This window comes from Apodemus sylvaticus, chromosome 1 (assembly GCF_947179515.1).
Source record: "Apodemus sylvaticus chromosome 1, mApoSyl1.1, whole genome shotgun sequence".
In the NCBI taxonomy this organism is placed as follows: Eukaryota; Metazoa; Chordata; class Mammalia; order Rodentia; family Muridae; genus Apodemus; species Apodemus sylvaticus.
The window spans coordinates 171,686,814-171,710,980 of record NC_067472.1 but is presented as its reverse complement, the minus strand read 5'-3'; the positions used below and the strand labels follow the sequence as shown (position 1 = coordinate 171,710,980).

Genomic DNA, 24,167 nt, shown 5'->3' with positions numbered 1-24,167 from the left:
CCACAATGGCCCAATTGAAATCTGTAAAACAAAATTTTACAGACTGAGGTGAGAAATGTCTCCTAGGGCCCTCCAGAACACGCTATTCAGAAGCCAAAAATCTCACTTGGCAATTTACTTTACTTCTAAACTCTCCTCCTTCCTAGTAGCTGAAACTAAGAAAAGCCAAGCAAATTAAGATATAAAAGAATCCATCTTGTAGTAAGACACACTAGCCATAAAATTATGCAACGCTTTGCTCCAGTCGTTTATGTAATTATACTTACCTCCCAACAGGATATATATGAAGTAGGGCTCCATATATGGTATAAGAAGCATTAATAGCAGGCAGTAGAATTTCCAGGAACCCTAAAATTACAGATTCCTTTTGTTATTCAACCCTCATACTATGTCCTTGAAGGATGGGAGGATTTGGGCAATAGGCTCAGATTAGAAGATATTTACATTTGAAGAACCTCATACAATGTCCATTCCAAACAAGTGGGTGTTGGGCAAATTAATAAGAATTTACATTTGAGTTGGTGCAAAGCTCAAGACTACCTTCCCAACCACAGAGGCCTGGTGGTCTGTCTTTTAAGTTGCTAATTTGCAACTGAATTGTGTACCTCAGGGACATCTGCAGACAAGTTAATCCTATTCCACCATTAACAGCTGACTCTGTTTTTTAAGCAGACAGGCTGTCTCCACCCTGGCTCACCTGGATAGAAAGATCTGTTAAAGATACTTGCACACCCCACCTTGGGAGTCTTTGGCCAAAACAACATTCTTAACTCATCTAGGTGTGATTTGCCTCAATGGAAGCTTGTGAAGAACTGTTTTTGTCTTACAGACCCCACCTAGGGAGACTTTGGCTAAAACAACATTCTTAACTTATCTAAGTATGGTTCAGGATGCAGTTCCTTTGGCCAAAACAGTATTCTTAACTTATCCAGGTGTGATTCAGGATTCAGTTCATACTTAATACTCACGAAGACTCATTTAGACTCTGGGAGTTTGACAAAAATGTCCTATAAAATATCTTTAAAAGTTTATATCAAGAAAATTGTTGTTGCCTGTGTTCAAGCTTCTAAATTTGTTACATGGAAAAAACATTTTACCTGTTTTATTTTATACTACTTTGTGCCTAAGGGTTATAGTAATTGTTCCTTGGGCCTGCTTTACTGGATACATCTTTTGATATGCAAATGTAAAACCCTCATGCTTAAAGGCTCAAGCCTCAAGAGAAAACACACACTCAGACCCCAAAACAACCTCAGTGTCTGTGTGTCATTTCAGCAGACCCATGCCTTCCTGGACCAAAGAATCCTGGTTACCCCGTGGCTGAGTTTTGGTCTGCAGTAGTCCCCCACTGGTCAGGTTTTGCTGCCTAATTCAAATAGAGAACATTCTTGGCTTGGATTGTTTTGGGTTTTCATTTCCCATTAGTTTGTTCTTCAAGACAGGATTTCTCTGTGTAGATTTGGCTGTGCTGGAATTACTCTTTTAGATCAGGCTAGCCTCAAACTCAGAGATGCTGCTTGCCTCCTGAGTGCTGAGATTAAAGGCATGTGCAGGATTTTTTAAAGATTTTAATTCCTTAATCTAATGAACATAAATTTTATCATACTTGATACAAGAGACACATATTTACTGTCTCTTACAACGGGGTGTTCCAGGTTGACTGATGATCTTTTCTACGTGCAAGAACACCTAGCACTCCAGGTGCTGACCTCAGCAAATTCTACCAACCTTGCTAGAGATTTTAGGCTTCCAGTGTCCTACTCTGGCCCTGCCCCTAACATCCCAGGCAAGTATTCTGGGAGCTTGGAAGCTCTACCTTCTCAGGCATGCCTATTGACCAAGACTATGACATCAGAATGATAACCAATGGTTATCAGCTGGTACCTACTAGTCTCTGCCAAAGCTCAATCTGGACACCTCTTGAGTGCATCTGTGCTAGCAAATTACCAATGTCTGGGTCACAGCTTTCCTAGGGTGGGTGGGACATTCTGGGTGGTTGGGGAGGCCACAGTCAGAGCTTTAGCTGCCTACCATTTTCCAGGATCTGAGCAGCTAGCAGGACTTCAACTTGTCCTCACCTCTTTATAGAGTTCAAGGAAGAGGGTCAACACTGTGGCTTGGGCTTCCCATACAAGTAAGAGATATGAAAGCCGAGACCAAGCTCAAGAAGGTGGCACATATGTGATATCTCTGCAAGGAGGAGGAAAAGGCAGCAGTATGGGGATAGTTAAAAGTCAGTGAGGTCTGCAGATGTGTGTGTGTGTGTGTGTGTTTGTTCTCACACACAGTGAAAGCTTTAGTGAAACCTTCGCTCTCTCTGCCCCACCATCCTTTTCCCTCTCTCCCTCGTCTCTCCTCTCCCTCGTCTCTCTCTCTTCTCCTCTCTTTTTCCACTCCTCTTCTCTCTCTACTCTTCTCTTTCTTCTCCTCTCTCAACCCACGTCAGTCTTCTTTCCCTGGTCTCTCACTTCATCTCTCCCTCCATTGCAGTCCTTTTTCTCCTTCTCCCTTTTTCCTTTTTATTCCATGTTCTTCCCTACAACTTCATTTTGGCCCTCAAAGTCCTCTTCAAGTCTGAGATAATGAAGGAGGGATTGGAGAACAAATTCTCAGGGAAGTGGAGATCCAAACACACTTACAGTAAGTGTGGAATATATGGAACTCAGAGCTGACCTTTTCCAAACCTTGCTTCCCTTTTGCTGCCCTGACCCATCTCCTGGTTTGGAGCATACCAGTTTCAAGTGTCTACACATGTGCAGATCAGAAGCCAACCTCCCGTTTTGCTCCTCAGATGATTCACATCTCCTATTTTAAAAAGTCTTTCATTTGTCCTGAGCACCTGGGAAAGTGAGACAAGTACATCACTGAATTTGAGGCCCACCTGGTGAATTCCAGGACAGTCAGGGTTACACAGTGAGACTCTGCCTTAAAGGTAATCACTTTTATTTTATATATACTTATTTGTTTATTTATTTTAGTTTTGGTTTTGGTTATTTGGGGACGGGGTTTCTCTGTATAACCCTGGCTCTCATGGAATTCAATCTGTAGATCTGGTAGGCTGCTGTTGAACTCCCAGATTTGTCTGCATTTGCCTTTGGAGTACTGAGATTAAAGTTTTGAACTGATCAGCTATTTTTTTATTTTATTTTAAGTTACAAGGTGTTGTGTAACATGGGATACATGTGAGTCACAGCACACATGTGGAGGACTACTTGCAGGAATTAGTTCTTTCCTTTCACATACAGAGTCTGAGAATGAAATTCGGGTTAGCATGCTTGGCAACAAATGTCCCTGTTTGCTGTGCCAACTTGCCTACCTTGACTCTGCCTTCCTTCCTCTTTCAGACACCAGATATCCTTCGCCTGTACAACTACATCCACAATGATAGTTGGATGTAATTAATTATGGAATATGCTCAGGGAGGTGAGCTCTATAATGAGCTTCAGAGAAACCAGAAGTTGACCCAACAGCATACAGCCATGGTGAGGGGAGCTCTGGGAGCAAGGAAATACTAAATGGTGGCTGTTACTGATTGAGGCTGCCAATATACCCTTCCCATCTCTTCTTGATTTACCATTTTGAGGAGAAGGGTAGGATGTGGGATGGGGGAGCATGCAGGCCATATTATGCACATATAGGCTTCATGAGATAACTTGGAGAGGACTCCTTTCACCTTTGTGTGGCTTACAGGGATGAAACTCAGGTCACCAGGCTTGTACAGCAAGCCCTTTTACACACCAAGACATCTTGCTAGCCTTCATCTCTTTTTTTGTTCTGAGATAGATGAAATCTTCCTAGATAGCCCAGGCTGAAATTATTGTAAAAAAATGAGATTCTATGGCAGTCATAACATTAATAATGTCTATTCTACCTCACAGGAAAACTGAAAGTTTCCTCCTGACCAGATCGCTTTGTTTCACACAGATAATAGAGGAGTTTTCAGATGCCTTGACCTATTGCCATGAGAACAAGATGATTCACAGGGACATCAAGCCAGAGAATCTCCTGCAGGGTAAGGTGAAGATCACAGACTTGGGGTGGTCTGTGCATGCCCCCTCTGTCAGGTAGGTTGAATGGGATGGGGGTGGGACCCTCACACTAGTGAGGCATTTCCCAAGTGAATTCATCTCACATTGAAGACTCATAAACAAACTGGGTCTTAAGATTAACAAGCACCATTTCCAAATATACACATTTAAAATGTACCTGCAGATTCAAATAATTAAGTGTTTGAGGTGATTAACTCAGTAGATAAGAGCAGTTCTGTTGTGAGCAAGAAAACCTGACTCCAGATGGAAAAACACCTGCAAAATCTGGCCATATCTATGGGGAAGATCCTATAAGCTGAGCAGTCAAACTAGCAGAAATAACTGGGTTAGGTTGCCTGAGACCTTGCCTTAAAGAAATATAGTGGAAATCTTAATAAACACCGAATATCCTCTTTGTCTCTGTTAGGGTGTGTCTGTGGGCATACACACACACACACACACACACACAGCTAGAGAGAGAGAGAGAGAGAGAGAGAGAGAGAGAGAGAGAGAGAGAGAGAGCTTTGCTTTTGTTTCCTAGTATTTTTCAGGGTTTGCCTTTGCCAGTAAGATTTCATGTAAAATTAGCAAGCAGCCCAAGATGGAATTTCTCCATGTCAGTGACCCTACCTGTCATGGTTCCTCATGAAACACATGCCATTATGGTGTACATAAATAAATCTTCCTCACTCATTGACTCTGTAGACTTACAGGCTGGCTTTAAACTTACAGCAATTCTGTGATGATATGCTTCAAGTGATAAGTTACACCTGACTGAGTAATTTTAAACATGGGCTTAACATACCTTTCCTTACGGAATTTACTTCATCTGAGCTAGTTATTTTTTTTTTAATTTTTATCTTATATGGATGTTTGTCCTGCATGATGGAAATGTGCACCATTTTTCATGCCTTGTTCTCTTAGAAGCCAGAAGAGGGCATCAGATGGTTGTAAGCAGCCACATGGATTCTGCAAAATCCATCCAGGGTCTTTTAGAAGAACAGCCAGTACTTTCAAGCACTGAGTCGTCTCTACAGTCCTGCACTGTCTGACTGACTGGGGGTTCATTCTAGCCTCAAACACACAATGCTCTTCCTGTTGCAACCTTCCCATATGCCAGAATTAAGTGATATGAGCTACTATTATATCTATCTGCTTTTTCTGACTGTTAAACAAAAACAAAAATCTGTGTTTGTTCTCATGTGTGAGTACAGGCACACATGTGCCATGTTGTGTCTTGGGGGGTGGCATCATGTCAGAGGACAACATCAAGACAATCCTTCATCTTCTACCTTATTTGAGACAGGGTCTTCTGTTTGCTGCTTCATATTTGGCTAGCTGGTCTAAAGGCATTCTGTGATTCTCCTCTGCCTCCCAGCTCACTGTAGGAGTTCTAGGACTGTAGACATGCACCTGGTTTTATGTGGGTTTTGGGAGATAGAACTCAGGTTCTTAGGAATTCCCTCTGCAAGTGCTTTAGCTCCTGACTCACCTCCTATAGCCCCTCTGAATCTTCAACCATATTAACAGTTCGTGTTTGTGAACAGTTCTCCCCTCCCCATGCCTCAGCCATGCACAGGAAGGGACTCTACTAGAAGTCCCTTGTCTCCCATTTCCTGTGATGCTGAACACAGAAGATTTGCCTCCTGAGCTTATGCACAGTGCTCCTTTTTGTGTTCTGCTCAAGGAGAAAAAAAAATGTGCGTGACTCTGGACTATTTCCTCCAGAAATGATAGAGAGGAGAAATTACAATGAGATGGTTGATCTGTGGTCATTGGGGTGCTCTGCTATGAGGTACTGGTGGGTAAGCAACACCTCCAGCGAGACGTACAGATGCATTCACAAGGTATGATGAAACACACACAAACACACACACACACACCATTCACCTGGAAGCCATACAATGATGGCTCCTGGATGGACTTTGGGAAATGCAATTTGTACTACAGATTATATGCTAATGGCCAAAAGGGTGCCATGAGAAGACTTATAAAACAGAGAGGAGATTAGCCAAAGAGAATAACTAGATTCTATCATTCTTCCCCTGCTACATTAGGTGGAATACAAGTTTCCTTCATCACTGCCTGCAGGAGCCCAGGACTTGATCTCCAAGCTTCTTAGGTACAATCCCTCAGAGAGGCTGAGCCTGGCCCATGTCCTGAAGCACCCTTGGGTCAAGGAACATTCTCATATGATCCTGCCTCCCTGTTCTCTGATGGCTTTCTGGGCCCTGTCTGTTTTTATTCCTACATGTTTCTTCGGGAAGCTCTCCAGTCTCAATTTGTTACTGCATGTGCTTTGTTTATTTTCTCTTTTATGAAGTGACAATAAATAAAACTGTTTAATATACTATGAGTCTTCTTGCTTGAGTATTTGGATTGGATGAAAATTTTGGTCTTACATGAGTGATATGTGTAGAGGTCAGGGGCCCACATCTGGTGATTCCCTCTATTGCTCTCCATCTCATTTTTGGAGAGGCTATGTCTCTGAAGTGAACATGAAACACATTGAATTGGCTTGACTGGCTGGTATATGAAATACAGTGATCCTCCTTTGTCCAGCTCCCCAAACACAGACTCACTAAAGTATGCCCAGCTTTTATCAGGGTTTTGGGTAGCATATTCAGTCCCCACACTTCTGCACGTGGACAGAGGCACACCCATGCTCACACACACATACAATAACCAATAAATGAAGGGAAGTTGATATATAAGGTGAGGTGATATTTGTGTATAACTGAGTTTTTTTTATAGACCATTCAGTTTATCATCTTCGGATATGCCCTGTTTTGGGGCAGATTCCTGACACCACACACACACACACTCACATACACACACACACACAGAGGAACTCATGCAAACATACACACATACATACACATGCATGCACACACTCCAGTCTATATTTTACATAGATTGTCAGTCTCACCAAGTTCCCAAATCCTCCTGTACTGAGTGCCTTGTTGTTTGATGGTTCTGAAGCCAGGCCTGGTAACCCATGCATACAACCTTAAATATTCAGGAGGCTCAGGCAGGATAAGTTCAGTTCAAAGCCAACCTGGCCAATTTAGTGAGATCGTCTAGAATTAAAACAATTTCAAGTAATAACAATAGGTATGTCTAAGCCATGGCACTAGGTCTGTGACTTTATTTTAGACAAAGACTAAGAAAACCTCTTTGAGGAGGAAGTGATCAGTTTGTAAGCAGAAAGAGAATTACTTAACCCAGAAGACATACCACAAGTGTCTTGTGGCTTGCTCCTCACATGAAATGCTGGTGCTTGCGGTTCTACAATCTTCATGCTGTGACTTCATCCTTGTGCTACTGTTCAGTCCATGCCCACTGTAGGAATCTTTTATTTTTTTATTAGATATACTCTCTATTCATATTTCAGATGTTTTCCCCCTTCCTGGCTCATCCTCCCCCACCAGAAAATACCCTAACTCTTCCCCTCTCTCCTTGCCTACCAATCCACCCAAACATCCCTGCCCTGCACTCCCCCATACTGGGGCATCCATCCCTCTCAGTAGCAGGGGCCCCTCCTCCCACTGATGTCCAACAAGTCCACCTTCTGCTACATATGCATCTGTACCCTTGGGTCCCTCTTTGTGCACTCTTTGTGTGATGATTAAGTCCCTGAGTGTTATGGGGTAGTGGGTGGTTCAAATTTTTCCTCCTATCGTGCTGCAAACCAAATAGTTTCCTGGGTCCTTTCTAATGTGCCTCCATTGGGGACCCTGTGCCCAGTTCAATGGTTGGCTAAGAGTGTCTCCTTCTGTATTTGTCATGAACTAGCAGAGCCTCCCTGAAACTCCCCATATATTAGGCTCCTGCTAGCAAGCACCTGTTGGCATCTACAACAGTGTCTTGGTTTTGTAACTATGTATGGTATGGATCCTTAGAAGGGGCAGTCTCAGGATTCTCCTTCCTTGAGTATCTGCTCCACACTTTATCTCAGTGTAGGGCATCACCAGAACAAGGAAGTACAAAGGGATGGATAGGGGAACAGGGGGAGGGAAGAGGGCTTATGGGACTTTCAGGGAAATCATTTGAAATGTAAATTAAAAATATATCGAATAAAAAAATAAACCATAAAAAAAAGAACTATACAAAGAATCAACAAAACAAGGACCTAGCTCCTTCAAAAAAAAATCAACAAGATAGATAAACCCCTAGGCAGACTAACCAGAGGGCACAGAGACAGGATCCAAATTAATAAAATCAGAAATGAAAAGGGAGGCATAACAACAGAAACTGTGGAAATTCAAAAAATCATCAGATCCTACTATAAGAGTTTATACTAGCTACAACAGGCCAGAGGGGCACCCCGGAGGCCGGCTGGGAGGAGTCAGTGTGCTCTGGTGAGTCCAGCAGGCCCTGGCAGGAGCCTTCTGGTGTCTGCTTTGGGATCTGAACAGCCTGGGCCAGAGTACTAGGTCTCCAGGAAGTGCAAGAGGCATGGTGTGCACCTGGAGGAAGACTGGGAGCACACAGCTTGCTCCTGTGGCATGGAGATTAGGTTCCAGTCCTGAGGCCTCTGGCAGGAGCCTTCAGATCTCTGCTACAGGATCCAGAACAGCCTGGGCTGCAACACCACATCTCCAGGTCCTGCAAGAGGACAAAGGGGCACCCGGGAAACTGGCTGGTAGGAGTCAGTGTGCTCTGGTGAGTCCAGCAGGGCCCGGCAGGAGCCTTTAGGTATCTGATTTTGGATATGAACTGCCTGGCCGACAGCACCCTGTCTCCAGGCAGTGCAGGAGGTCAGCTGTGCACCAGAGGCCACCTGGGAAGAGGCAGCTTGCACTGGTGAGTCCAGCATTGATAAGACCAACTAACACCAGTGAGAACTAGATGGCAAAAGGCAAATGCAGGAACATCACTAACAGAAATCTAGGCAATATGGCAGCATCTGAATCGAATTCTCCTTTAACAGCATGTCCTGGATACCCCATCGCACCAGAAAAACAAGTTTGGATTTAAAATCACTGGTCATGATGCTGGTAGAGGAACACATGAAGGACATACTTAAAGAAATTCAGGAGAAATTGGATGAAAAGTTAGAAGCTCTTACAAGGGAAACACAAAAATCATTGAAAGAAATTCAGGAGAATACAAAAGCCAATAAGGAGGAAACCCAAAAATCACTTAAAGAAATGCAGGAGAACTTTAGTCAACAGGCTGAGGTCATGAAAGAGGAAACACAAAAATCTCTTAAAGAATTAGAGGAAAGCACAAACAAGCAAGTAAAGGAGGTAAGCAAAACCATCCAGGATCTAAAATCAGAAGTAGAAACAACTAGGAAAACTCAAAGGGAGACAACTTTGGAGATAGAAAACCTTGGGAAGAAATCAGGGGACATAGATGCAAATATCAACAACAGAATACAAGAGATAGAAGAAAGAAACTCAGATGCTGAAGATACCATAGAAACCATGGACTCAACAGTTCAAGAAAATGCAAAATGCAAAAAGCTTGTAACCCAAAACATCCAGGAAATCCAGGACACAATGAGAAGACCAAGCCTAAGGATTATAGGCATAGATGAGAGTGAAGATTTACAACTTAAAGGGCCAGCAAATATCTTCAATAAATTTATGGAAGAAAACTTCCCTAACTTAAAGAGAGAGATGCCCATGAATATACAAGAAGCCTACCGAACTCCAAACAGATTGGACCAGAACAGAAATACCTCCCGTCACATAATAATCAAAACACTAAAAGTACTAAACAAAGAAAGAATATTAAAGGCAGTAAGCGAAAAAGGCCAAGTAACATATAAAGGAAGACCTATTAGAATCACACCAGACTTCTCACCTGAGGCTATGAAAGCTAGAAGATCTTGGGCAGATCTCATGCAGACTCTAAGAGAACACAAATGCCAGCCAAAACTACTATACCCAGCAAAACTTTCAATCACCATAGATGGAGAAACTAAGATATTCCATGACAAAACCAAGTTTACCCAATATCTATCCACAAATCCAGCCCTACAAAGGATAATAGGAGGAAAACAGCAATACAAGCTGGGAAACTTCACCCTGGAAAAAGCAAGATAGTAAACTTCTTTCATCAAACCCAAAAGAAGTTAACCAATCAAATTTTGGTTTCTCTGAGAAAGGGAACAAAATACTCACAGGAGCAATAAGGGAGACAATGTGTGGAGCAGAGACTTAAGTAAAGGTCACACAGAGACTGCCCTACTTGGGGATTCATCCTATAAACAGTCACCAAACACCAACACTACCACAAGAAGCATATACCAAAAGAAGCATGCCATGGTTGTCTCCTGAGGGGCCCTGCCAGAACCTTACAAATACAGAGGCAGAATCTAAAAACCAACTATTGGACTGGGCATGGGGTCCCCAATGGAGGTGCTGGAGGATGATCCGGAGAAGCAGAAAGGTGTTTATAGCCCCATGGGCAGAACAATGACTTCTGCCACACTGAGGCTCCAAGACTCACAGGGACTTAACCATCAATGAAGGAGAACACACAGTTCTAGTAAAAACTGTGGCAGAAGGAGGCCTTCTTGGGCATCAGTGGTAGGAGTGGTCCTTGGTCAGGAAAAGGCACAATAGTGGTCCCAACAAAAGGAAAGTGAGGGAGGGAGGTGGGAGTGTGTTGGGTAGAGGGGCATATATGTGGAAGCAGGGAGTAGGAGGAGTGGTTGGGGGTCTTTGGGGGTGGGAAAATCGAGAAAGGTTTTACCATAGGCAATGTAAATGAAAACGATACTCAATATATATACATATATTGAATATATATGTGTCTGTATGTGTGTGTGTGTGTGTGTGTGTGTGTGTATGCACAAACACATACATATAGTGACAATCCACAAATTGCATGTTGTATCTTCATTGGGTAAGTACAATTTAGTTGCTATATTCTTTTCTGTTTGCAGATGACACATTGAAGCTGAAGCCCTACCAGTCTCTGTTGAGAATGTTATATAGTTAAGTCAGATTTGTGGTAATTCCTCATGTGGTGGTAAGTGGATGATTGGCGGAAGCTAAGGGTACATAGGGAACAGGCATAAGGCTTTTCTCCTGTGTGAATCCTCTCATGAGCCTTCAGGTTCATCTTGTGGCTGAAGGACCTTTTGCATGTGCTGAATATGAAAGGCTTCTCTGGCATGTGTATGATCTCATGAATTTGGAGGTCAGAGACTCCTTTGAATATTTTTCCACGGGTGTCAGAGGATAATGCCCTCTTATTCAGGTGAGTTCTCAAGTAGGATGAAAGATGACAGGCATATTTGAACCTCCTAGGACATTGTTCACACGTGTAGGGTTTGGGATCCCCATAGTATCTTTCTTGATGACTTTCACATGTTAAGTTTGCCTCATGATTCTGAGAAAGGGCAGGTTCTGAGGTAGGAGGCACTGGTCTGGAGAGGAACCCAGGTAAGTCCCTAGGATCTTCTTCAGGAAAAGATTCTCCAAGTGATTCTTGCAGCCATGTGGAGTTTCCTTGATTTGTTCTTGTATAATCCTGAATTACCTCACAAGAAGCATCTCCTATATCAGGCTCAGAAGGATAAACTCTTTGGTTACTGAAAAAGGAGTCCATCTTGTTCCTGGGAATATTATCGCCATTATTTTCTTGACTAGCATTACTGGAAGAATTATTCCAATCTTTCCTGTCTACAGAGTTGGCTGTTCTGAATAAATCCATTGATTCTGGCTCCATGGAGACATCAACAGTAGTAGGAGCACCCAGGAACTTTACATGATGACTGGAGTTGCCTTGACTTGCTCTTCCTGTACCCTGAGAGAATTGTAAAAACACACATCTCTCTTCCTGCTCAGGGTCCTGTTCTTTCTGGATAATAAGAAGGGAGTTCATCTCATTTCCAGTACAGTTATCACCAGTGTTTACTTCAGGAAAATTCCAAGAAGAATCACATTCATTTTCACTGTTTTCTTGTCCTTTGGAGAGAAGACAATCTATGAAAATATAACCAAAAACCGATTCCCCCAGAACATGTCTCTTCTGTCCAGTTTACCTACTAACCTCTGGTCAACAATATATCTTGTGTTGTCAACTGGCATCCTTGCATTACTTGGTGTTGGCCTTGTGGCTGATTGCTGCTGTTTTAAAAGCTTGATGACTTCTTTTAATGACATGTTTTCAGAAAAGAGGCCTTCCTGTCCTTGCATGGAGACATGGACCTGTAAAGAAAGCCAAGTTCCCTTATCCATGATTTTGTGGATTGCAGACCGCTACCCACAACCTGCTAGTACAGGAAGACTGGGCTAACAATCAGCTCATTTGTCTACCCCTTATGTCGAATGATGCTTTCTTGGCACTCACACATTCTGATTTCTAAGCTCAGTATAGAAACTGTCTTTTCAAATGTTGAGTCACTTTCCTTAGAGAAACACAAAGTTATGTTCCTGTGAGCTCAGCCCATCTTTAACTGTTCAACAAATTGATTGAGGATAAGCCTTCCTTAAAGTGTCCATCAGTGTTTCTAGCTTGGTTTAACTTTTACCTGAGCTTTTTAAACAGTTTTATCTCAAAGAAGCACAAACACATGCTCTCAGGAACATGACTGTAAATTATGGTAGCAGTGTACTTGGTATTTTCAATCATGAACCTTTAAACTTAGAATAAAACTCAAAGGGTAAATGCAGTATAATCATTAACTTGCAAGATATGGTCAAAATGGTTAACACAGTGCTTGAGAAACAGATGGAGGGTAATTCCTCTGATTCCAAGGCCAAAGTAGATTACATAAGGACAGCATAGTGCAAATCACAAATACAGGCAGGCAAGTAACAAAGAAATGAACCAAAGAGCTAAACCAATAGAAATCTAAACAGCATACATAATTAAATCTATAGTAAGTCTATCCAAATTTGAATATTTGGACTGAAGCACCATTATTCATCGAGGAAATTTTTTTTTCTGTCTTTTTCTTCTTCTGATTTTTTTGAGACAGGGTTTCTCTGTGTTGCCCTGGCTGCCCTGGAACTCACTCTGTAGACCAGGCTAGCCTCGAACACAGAACTCTGCCTGTCTCTGCCTTCCAAGTACTGAGATTAAAGGCATGTCTCCCAAGTACTGGAATTAAAAGCATGACTTTCAGTTACTGGGATTAAAGGCATGCCTCCCAAGTGCTGGAATTGAAAGCTCACCATTGCCCAGTTCATCAAGGAAATTCTTCTGGGAATGGTACTTTTTGTATAAATGTAACAGCCCTATTTCAATAACCAATCTTTACCATTCTGACCACTCAGTTTTCTAGACAGAGTATCATTTGATTCTCAGAAGCCAATTTGGGAATCCATCTAGTCAAGTTGATTCCAAGTTTTTCACACAGTTCCAGGGACCACACACTAGTGCTGTGAATGTTCTTTTAAGTGTGTGGGACAGAATAAAACACAATCCTCATGAATACACAGTAATTACCTCCATGAACAAGATGTGTCTTATACACTTTATCTCCTCTTTGTCCTTAATGTCTTCCCCAGGTCAATTCCTTAGTCTGTCTGCTGAGATGTAAATAAACTAGATTTAGTTATGCCCATCAAAAATAATTGATAGACTCCTTTCTTCTGTACTCATGGTAATGTGAGGTGATAATATTTTTTCAGTATATTTATGTTTGGGAATATTACCTCGTTTGTAAAAACAAAACAAAACAAAAACACCTCGTTTTCACCAAACCCAAATGATCCTGCCTTTCCTGCCAGTTAAGCCACTCAGGTACACACCATGACAGGAGGTTTCAAGCACTCATCAGTCAGACTCTCCATCAATCTTCTCATGTCTCTGCCACTGGATTTCCACTTCTCTGTCAAAGCAAACTCATCCTTGTAGAGCTCAGTGAGGAGAAACTGCTTCAAGACCAGTTGAGAAATCATCTGCTTCTTGCTCTGCTTTTCTGGCTGCAACCATGAGGTAAACATCATCCAGAGACAATGTAGCTCCTGCTTTACCCAGCAGTGATTGTTGTTTGGGGAAACGTTGAGTGGAGCACTTGGTGAGTTAGAGATGTCTTCAGCCCACTGCACACCAGAACTATGAGTTGGAATAAACTCTAAATTGTCTGTCTGAAGGTCCTGTGCTGATGTCCCGTGCTGAAACAATCCTCTAAACTGAGTAGCTATTGTTGTAAAAATGGTCAGAAAATTTGGATGGAGAGAATAATGTTTATGGGACATATGGGGAGGGGGGAACCGGAAAAGGAGAAATCATTTGGAATGTAAACAATATAGAAAATAAAAATATAAAAACAAGAAAAAAGAATGAATAAAGACATAATTAATGTTACTGGTGATGATTGATTGATGGTTGATTGGCAATGTGATTCAAGCAGGCCTTCTGTGCCTGGGTGGGGCAGTTTACAATCTTATCCATAGTACCTAATGTAATAGAAGCAGAGTTAGGAGACATTTGAAGAAGGAAGAATCTCTCTCCTCCTCTTTGCCTGCTTACCTTATGGGACTGAGCAACTGCTAGATCCTTGGAATTCCATTCACATCTGTTGCTGACCATTGATTGGAGTTGAACTACAGACTGTAATCCACCAACAAATCCCCCTATGATAGTGATACTACTATATAGATACTACCTATAAGTTCTGTGACTCTAGAGAATCCTGACTAATAGAGAAGTTGCTACCAGGAGGGGTGCTAGGGGAGGAGAAGTGTATTGATGAATCTTTTAATAATCTGGATACTAGACCTCTATCAAATTAAGGATTAGTAAAGAAATGTTTCTTTAAAAACATTTTTCTCCTAAAAAAAAAAAGTTCAAAATCCTTAATCGATGGGGAAATGCAAATCAAAAAAAAAAAAAAAAAAAAACCTGAGATTCTACCTCATAGGAGTTAAATGACCAAGATAAAAAACTCAAGGGACAGAAAATGCTGGAGATAATAGGGAGAAAGAGTAACACTCTTCCATAGCCTGTGGGATTGCAAGCTGGTAAAACCACTCTGAAAATCATTTTGGCAGATGCTCAGAAAACTGGTCATAGCACTAACTGAGGACCCAGTTATATCACTCCTTGGTATATATCCAGAAGATGCTCCAACTTGTAATAAGAACACATGCACCACTATGTTCATTGCAGCCTTATTTATAATAACCAGAAGCTACCAAGAACCTAGATGTCCTTCAACAGAGTAACGGATACAGAAAATGCAGTACATTTCCATAATGGTATAGTACTTTTCTATTAAAAACAATTAATCCATGAAATTTTCTTTTTTTCTGTTTTTTTTTCTTTTTTTCTTTACTTTTTTTTTTTTTTTTTTTTTTTTTTTGAGACAGGGTTTCCCTGTGTAGCCCTGGCTGTCTTGGAACTCATTGTGTAGATAAGGCTAGCCTCGAAATCAGAAATCTGCCTGCCTCTACCACCCAAGTGCTGGGATTAAAGGAGTGCACCACCACTGCCAGGTTGAATTCATGAAATTTTTAGGCAAATAGATGAAGGTAGAAATTATCATACTGAATGAGGTAACTGAGTCACAAAAGGACACACATGGTATGCATTTGCTGATAAGCAGATATTAGGTCAAGAACTCAGATAGTCAACATTCAACTCACAGACCATATGAAGCTCAAGATGAAGACCAAAGGGTGGATATTTTGTTCCTTATTGGTAAGTATATCAAGCACCAATGGCTCACAGACAACCGATAGAATGAGAATTTCCCCAATGGAGCAGTTAGAGGACCCAAGGGACTGAAGAAGTTTGCTGCCCCACAGGAGTAACAATCACATGTACCAACCTGTAACCCAGATCTCCCAGTTACTAAACCACCAAACAAAGAATACACACAGAGGGACCCACGGCTCCAGCTACACATGTAGCATTTGAACTTTCTGAGAGGAGAGGCCATTGTTCCTGTAAAGGCTTGATTGCCCAGAGTAAGGGAATGCAAGTCAGGAAATTCAAGTGAGGTGAGCAGCGGGAGGGGGGATGGGTTGGGGTTTCTGGGGGGTAACTTGGAAAGGGGTTAACATTTGAAATGTAAATAAAACATATTTCTAATAACAATTTTTTAAAAAAAATTATGGAGGCTTCACTTTCCAAATTCAAGATGAAGCTCCTGTGACCTTTATATTCTAACATCCAAGCACAGAACAAAGTTGTTAGCTATGTGCTGTACTGTTTTCTCATAAATCTGTCTCTAAAAAGAAATATTTTTAAATGTGGTTTGTTATTATACCACTTATTACAGTGAAAGTATACTTGAACAGTTAAAAACTGTACATATTCTATGAAGCTGTCGTTTATGTTTATTCCTATGTGGAATTTCATACCCTATCATGTCCTGTAAATGACGATTAAGTTCCATTCTTCTTTAAATAAAATTCTGGAGATGGTTTGATAATTCATCAGTACCTTCAACTATTGAATCATCTCCATATTTGCTGGCTCCTTGGAGCTCATAGTATATTGAGGACCCATGATTGAAACGATATTTAAAGATTAAACAAGCTAATGCCTTTGATTATCTTGATGAATTAAGTCATGTGGTGTACAAAACTTTCTACAAGTTGTGGAAAATATCAGAATATGGTTTTGCCAGCTGGTTGCTCTTTGCATCTCAGGAAAAAACAATGAAGAAAACGAAGGAGTTATGTGTTATAAGTGAACAGCTCCAGATGCAAGTAAACCATCTAAAAGTTGCTAGGTGCGTCTTTGAAGAGAATGTTCTCTCCTGAAGCCATAGTGAATGCTCAAGTGTTAGAAAATCAAACTGATGGGAAGGGGGGATCTGGGAAAGGAGAAAGCATTTGAAATGTAAACAAAGAATATAGAATATTAAAAATTTTTTTAAAAAAAAAGTACTGTTAGATTAACCATTTTCCCACAAATAAATATGTGTAAAAAAAAAAAAGAAAGAAAGAAAGAAAGAGAACCAAACTGAAGACAGTCATTATAAGGCAGAATGAATTACAATAAAATTTCAAGTCTCAGCCTCAGAGTGTCAGCAGTTAAAGTAAGGATATGAATTGCCCAAGAATGGGATCCTAAACTTGGGATGGTGATGTGTGGGAGGACCCTGTTGAAGTTGAGAATTTTGAATTTTCAGACTCACATGCAGTTGCCACACTGAAGGAAGTACTACCCTCAGCACCATCCCTTAAAATAATGCCTTCTCCACAAGAGGAAATTAATCTCTCAGAGTCTGATAAGCCAGCAGTGAGTTTCACTGAAGAAAATGCCACAAAACACAATACTGATATTTTTCAAGGCTCAATAATAGTTTCTTCTAGACCTGTAACCAGAATCAAGGCAAAACAGGCTCCTACAGTAGAAATGTAGTCCATGAGGAAATGCACTACACTACTAAGGAGCTTAACGAGTTTGCTAATTCATTCAAGCAGACTTTTGGGGAATAAGTGTGGGAATGAAATTTAAGGGTGTGGGATAATGGTGGAAGGAATATAAACTGAAATCATTTTAAATTTATGGACATGGGCCCTCTAATTGGTGATTCTAGGTTTAATATGGAAGCACACACAGTTACAAAATAGGTCAGATGTTTTCTTGAATGCTTGGTTAAAGTGCTTAGCGAAAGATGGCCTGCTAAAAAAGCATTGGAGATGCCTAATATGCCTTGGCTTAGTGTTGACGAAGGGATTTTAAAGCATAGGGAAATTGCAATGCTAGATTGGATACATTGTGTAAATCCTAATCCTCCACAATGGTAAAGCTCAGAAGATATGCCCTTCACCAATCCTATAATAAGCAAACTAGTGAGAAGGGTACCAGCACACGTGAAGAGTTTGTCCTTGTGGTTTTCCTTGTGCCAGACCTTAGGTTTGGAGATGCTGCTGCTCAATTAGTTGAATCAAATTCAATGGCTTTACTTGAGCCCAGAGGTAACAAGGGCCAGGTGGCAGGATTAGTTGCCAGAGACAAGGTGATAGTAGTTATCATAATGGACAGCACAGACAAAACAATGTTTACAATGACCTACCCAGTAAGGGTCAGCACAAGATAGGTGAAATTTACAATGGCATAACTCATTAGGACCATTGGTACTTGGTAATCAATCACTGTTTCCAGGAATGAAATACATAGGAAGCCTACTGCATATCTGTTTGATCTGAAGAAGGAAATCAAAGAAGACTTCAGAAAATGGAAAAATCTTCCATGCTTGTGGATCAGCAGCAATAACAGTATAAATGGCCATCTTACCAAAAGCAATCTACAGATCCAATGCAATCCCCATCAAAATCTCAACTCAGTTCTTCACTGAGTTATAAAGAGCAATTCTCCAATTCATCTGGAATAACAAAAAACCCAGAATAGCTAAAACTATTCTCAACAGTAAAAGAACTTCCCTGGAAATCAGTATCCCGGACCTCAAGCAGTACTACAGAAAAATAGTGTTAAAAACTGCATGGTACTGGTACCATGACAGGCACATAGATCAATGGAATAGGATTGAAGACTAAGCAATAAACCCACATACCTGTGATCACTTGGTCTTTGACAAAGGAGCTTTGTTACTTGAGCAAATGAAAACATCTCCTGCTACATGTTATGCATCTATTGATCTCACAAATGCCTTTTTCTCAGTACCTGACCATAAGCCCACCAATATCAGTTGTCAAGGCTAGCAGTATACCTTTACAATTTTGCCTCTAGGATATATTAACTCTCCTGCCCTGTGTCATAACTTAGTCAGAAGGGATTTTGATCATTTCTCTCTTCCACAAAATATCACATTGGTACACTATATTGATTACATTATGCTGATTGGACCAAGTGAGCAGGATGTAGCAACCACTTTAGACCAATTGGTAATACGTATGAGTATCAGAGGCTGAGAAATAAATCCAATGAAAATTCAAGAACCATCTACCTCAGTTAAATTCTTAGGAGTTCACTGGTGTGGGTATGTTGAGATATTCCTTCTAAGGTGAAAGTTAAGTTATAGCACCTTGCCCCTCCCACCACCACGAAAAAAAGCACATTTGTTGGGTCCATTTGGATTGGAGACAGCACATTGGGTGTGCTACTCAGGCCTATTTACCTAAAGACTCAGAAAGCTGCTAGCTTTGTGTGGGGCCTGGAACAGGACCAAAGTTCTTCAACAGGTCCAGGTGGCTGTGCAAGATTCTCTACCACTTGGTCCATATGATCCAGCAGACCTGAGGTGCCAGGCAGAGAGAGATGCTGTTCAAAGCCTCTGGCAGGCCACTGTAGGTGAATCACAGAAGAGACCTTTGATATTTTGGAGAAAAGCTCTAACATCATCTGTTGACAACTATTCTCCCTTGAAAATCAAATCTTGTCCTGCTATTAGGCCTTCATGGGTACTGAATGTTTGAAAATAGGACACACAGTTACTATGTGACCTGAATTACCCATCAAGAGTGGGGGCTCTTAGACCCTCCAAGTCATAAAGTGGGAGTTGCTCAGCAGCAGTATATTATCAAATGGAAGTGGTATATATGTGACCATGCCAGAGCAAAGCAGGTCCTGAAGGCACATGCAAGTTCCATGAAGTAGTTACTCAAAAGTCCATGGTTTCTATACCTGTTACAATGCCATCTACTGTCAAGCATGCACCTATAGACTCATGGGGTGTTCCCTCTGATCAGGTGACTGAGGAAGAGAAGACTAATCTGGCTTACTGATGGCTCTGCACGTTATGCAGGCACCACCCAGCAATGGACAGCTTCAGCATACAATCCCTCTGAAGGACAACCCTGAATGATACAGGTGAAGGAAAATCTTCACAGTGGGCAGAAATTCAGGCTTTAATAAGGCAAAAGACTTCATCACAGGGACAAAATGGCAGCCAACAGGATGGAAAAGATATTCACTATGCACATATCTGACAGAGGGCTGATATCTGAAATATTTAAACAACTCAAGAAAGTAGATAACCAACAAGCCAAAAAATCTAATTTAAAATATAATACAGGTCTAGACAGAATTTTCAACAGAAGATTATCAAATGGCTGATAAGAACTGAAAGGAATGTACCACATTCTTAGCCATTTGGAAAAAGCAAATCAAAAGGACTCTGGAATTCTATCTTACATGTTGCAAAATGACTAAGATCGATATGATGTGTAAACATTCATGCTGCTGAGGATATGGAGCAAGGGAATAGTTCTCCATTGCTGGTGTGAGTATAAATCTGTACAGTGAAAATGGAAATCAATATGGTGACTCCACAGAAAATTAGGATTCAATTTGCCTGATAACACAGCTATAACAGTCCAAGGTAGACACAAAGGATGTTTCACTGTAACACAAGAACTCTTGCTCAATCAACTATGTTCTTAACATTTTTGTACATAATAGGCACACACTGGAAAATAATTATATGTCCCTGAACTGAAGAATGAGAAAAAATGTGGACTATTTACAAAATAAAGTATTAAACAGTTGATACAAATGTTGATGATTTTTGAACATTGAACAGCAGAGAAATAATGTTCATAAAAATTTCATGGAAATGCATGGAGTGAGAAAAGTTCACCTTGTATGAGGCAAGCTAGTCCTAGAAACACAAACATAATATTTACTCCCTTATACATGGATATTAGCCTTAAAATAAAGGACAACTTTTCTACATTTCACAGACCAAGAGAAGCTATGTAAAGAAATGAACTCAAGGGAAGGACACATGAACCTAGTGAGAAAAAGAATAAACATTTCCAAAGGATGAGGAGAGGAGTCTGTATGGAGGAGCAGAGATTGGAATTTGGAGTAAACTACATATAGTTCGTAAAGAATGAATGACCATTGCATAGTCAGAATCTGTTAGAAAATGCAGCTTGAAGCAAGGGAAACAAAGATCATTCACTGCTTGGAGAAAGTCATTCATAATGGAAAATATCTTTATTTATAGTAATCAGGTGTTAGTCATAAATGTGCTTGAGTTTAAGTTCAACTTGTTCCTCTTGTTTGTTTATTTATAGACAGGGTCACATAAGAATGCAGTGTCTCAGAAAACAAAATGAAACAAAGCTAAAGACAGACAATTTAAGGGGATGTTTAAATTAGTGATGCAGCTCTGGAACCTTAGCATGGAAGAATTGGAAGCCATGGGATTGTAGTGCAAGATCTTTCTGGTGAAATTAGTGATGTTGTGAGCAGACTATGCTATCAGAAAGTCATTAGAAAAAACAAGTGTGAGGCTATTCCTGGTTGTTTACTTGGCTTCATCTGGAATAAACTATATTTCAGAAATGACAGGCACACTTGTGATCCAGATCTTGAGGCTGGAAGACACAGGCTTATAACTAAGATCTGATCTTGACATGGAAGTCTTGAGGCATAGTGACCTTGAAAAGCTTAGGCCCAGCCAGGGTAGTACACATCTTTAATCAGGAGACTGAGGCAAACAGACCTGAGTTCAAGATCATCCTGAGACAAAGCAATTATTAGATCCAGGCATGATAAAACACACTTTTAACCTTCCGCCGGAGGCCTGCATAAGGACATAAAAGAAGGAATACTCACTCTTCCTTTCCTCCTTGCACTTACTTGCCAGTATATCTGTTGGAACCTAAGTCTTAAGGAAGCACAAAAGAACAGGTTAAATAACTGTCCTCATGGGACTGAGAAACTTCCCTATTCTTGGACTTCCCATTCTCAGCTGCCAACATCCGACAGTCATTGGGTTAGTTGGACTAGAGTGTGTAAGTCATTACAATAAATTCCCTTGCTTTGTAGAGACATTCCATAAGTTATGTGACTCTAGAGAACCTTGACTAAAGCAACTAGCACACACAGACACATGGACTCAGACATAAACACAAACAAACACACACACACACATATGCACACACAACAAAAAGGAAAAGAGACAACCAAGTCTACCCTATTTTTACCAATACTACAGTCCTCATGTGATGGCCATCAAGTATCAAGTTTTCCCAAAATTAAATTATGTTCTCCTCTACTGGTAGAGATAAGCCTTACTCATTACCCTCTGTCTTTTCTGTATAGTGTTACTGCCATATCTTCGATGCCTCCTCCTGAACTCTGATTGCAATGCCAAGGCATTGACACAGTTTTCTGAAACATACATCATATACAACCCTCTGGAAACTAGGAACTTTTAACAAGTTTGGAAAGAACAACTTGGGAGAACAGAGGATCAGAAGTCATGGGAGATACATGTTAATCTTGCATTCCTTTTCAATGTGGCACTCTCCTCTTTCACTACAGTCCCTTTCAATACTTTCCCAGGAAGTATTTTCCTTCCAGGGAAGAATTATGCAATCAAGCATTGCATTAGAGATGCAGAGCTGAGGCTGCTTTTGGTTTTCATCTCTGACTCAATTAGCTGGAAAAGGTGTCTTTCCTCTGTTCTATGTGCTTGCTAGTATATGTTGCTCTAGGTCAGCATCATTTGTTCTCATAAGCCAGGCTGACCTTCATCTTCTTAGACAGCCAAGTTGTCCTGAACCTAGAAAGTTTTGAGCTACACTAATCAGACACAGGAGATCTGAACCAACCATATTCTGATATTTATTAGCATCTGTACCTGACTCAATGAAGCCAGGAAATCTAAGAAGAAGCCATCTCAGAGAGAACCTCAGACGAATCAGAGCAGAGGCCCAGACACCTACTACATCCCAGTGCTTCCAGGAAACACCCTTGAAATTCACTGAAGAAAGGGGTAAGGTTGGATAATAAATAGGCTCTTCCTTTGTGGAAGAAAAATGTGTGTGAGTGTGTGTGTGTGTGTATGCGCGCGCGCGTGTGCGTATGCCTGTGAATGTGCGTGTCTGTGTGTGTATGTGTGTGTGTGTTCGCGCGTACGTGCATGCGTGCATGTTTTCGTGCATATGTGCGGGAGAGAAAGAAAGATAGAGACTGAGAGAGACAAAGAAATGGAGACAGAGAGGGAGCCGGAGAGGCAGAGGGAGCTTGTGAGAATCTTCATCACAATTATGGGGACATAACAAGTCTTAAGTAGCTTCCTTTGAACAACATTTATGATCAAGGAGTTTAATTTTCTAAACTCTGAATGCAAATGTAAGGTGTGAACCATCTGTATGTGTTTAAGGATATACCTTTGCCACAATGTGAATTTGATGTTGCTATTCATTCATTCTTCAATATTTTCTTATGAAATTATGGTTCTATGGTACTTTGGAATGAAAGACACCAATATAATTAAAATTTGAGGAACAGCAAAAATTACCTTTTTTGCAGGTGGGGGGGGCACAGTTTGTTGTGATGTACTGCACACCTTACTGTGTTCTTATGATCTTCCTATCTGTGAAACCGGATTTTTTTTTCACTGACAATTCAAGCTATTTTCTTGTTATATGTGCTGTTTTGTCCAATTTCTCTCACTGTCAGAAAATCCTGAACCCATCTTTAACAGAATCCTTCTTCTTCTTCTTCTTCTTCTTCTTCTTCTTCTTCTTCTTCTTCTTCTTCTTCTTCTTCTTCTTCTTCTTCTTCTTCTTCTTCTTCTTCTTCCTCTTCCTCTTCTCCTCCTTCCCCTCCTTCCCCTCCTTCCCCTCCTTCTCCTCCTCCTCCTCCTTCTTCTTCTTCCTCTTCCTCTTCTTCCTCTTCCTCTTTTCTTACTTCCCCTCCTTCCCCTCCTTCTCCTCCTTCTCCTCCTCCTCCTTCTCCTCCTCCTCCTTCTTCTTCTTCCTTCCCCTCCTTCCCCTCCATCTCCTCCTTCTCCTCCTCCTCCTCCTCCTTCTTCTTCCTCTTCTTCCTCTTCTTCCTCTTCTTCCTCTTCCTCTTCCTCTTCCTCTTCCTCTTCCTCTTCCTCTTCCTCTTCCTCTTCCTCTTCTTCTTCTTCTTCTTCTTCTTCTTCTTCTTCTTCTTCTTCTTCTTCTTCTTCTTCTTCCTCTTCTTCCTTTTCCTCTTATCCTCCTTCCCCTACTTCCCCTCCTTGCCCTCCTTCCCCTCCTTCTCCTCCTCCACCTCTTCCTCCTCTTCCTCCTCCCCGTTCCCCTTTTTCAATTCATAGGCCTCATAGTACATCCACCCATAGTTGGTACTTGTCCTAATATCACACAACAGACACCAAAGTGCCATAGTTGAAACTCTTTAACATTGTCACCACAATGACTCCACACCTCAAAGAATCCTATAATCTATAGTCACCATCAAATAACCTTCAGATAGGCAATATTGAGTTTGTTCTAACTTCCATTCTGCTGTGCAGTGGGGATA

At 41.1% G+C, this 24,167-nt stretch overlaps 2 protein-coding genes and 1 pseudogene across 4 annotated transcripts in view; 1 reads left to right on the top strand and 2 right to left on the bottom strand.

The window, feature by feature from the left end:
* LOC127684836 (aurora kinase C-like) overlaps positions 1 to 10,933 on the top strand; it is a 39,800-nt pseudogene extending 28,867 nt beyond the window's left edge.
* The window catches only part of LOC127670388 (zinc finger protein 431-like), a 553,459-nt gene that overhangs the window by 217,848 nt on the left and 311,444 nt on the right, over positions 1 to 24,167 (bottom strand). The window lies entirely within an intron of this gene.
* LOC127684792 (zinc finger and SCAN domain containing protein 4C-like) lies at positions 10,974 to 14,197 on the bottom strand. Its single transcript, XM_052181626.1, has 3 exons — positions 13,748 to 14,197; positions 12,034 to 12,199; positions 10,974 to 11,974 (listed from the first exon to the last, which is right to left on the bottom strand). The coding sequence occupies exons 1-3, from the start codon at positions 14,195 to 14,197 to the stop codon at positions 10,974 to 10,976; spliced, it is 1,617 nt and encodes a 538-aa protein (XP_052037586.1).

Coding starts and splice junctions, on each gene's coding strand:
- LOC127684792 (XM_052181626.1), bottom strand. CDS start 14,197: ATGTCCCATAAACATTATTCTCTCCATCCAAATTTTCTGACCATTTTT. Junction 12,200..13,747: donor GCTTGAAACCTCCTGTCATG/GTGTGTACCTGA, acceptor CTTTCTTTACAG/GTCCATGTCTCCATGCAAGG. Junction 11,975..12,033: donor TGTTGACCAGAGGTTAGTAG/GTAAACTGGACA, acceptor ATATTTTCATAG/ATTGTCTTCTCTCCAAAGGA.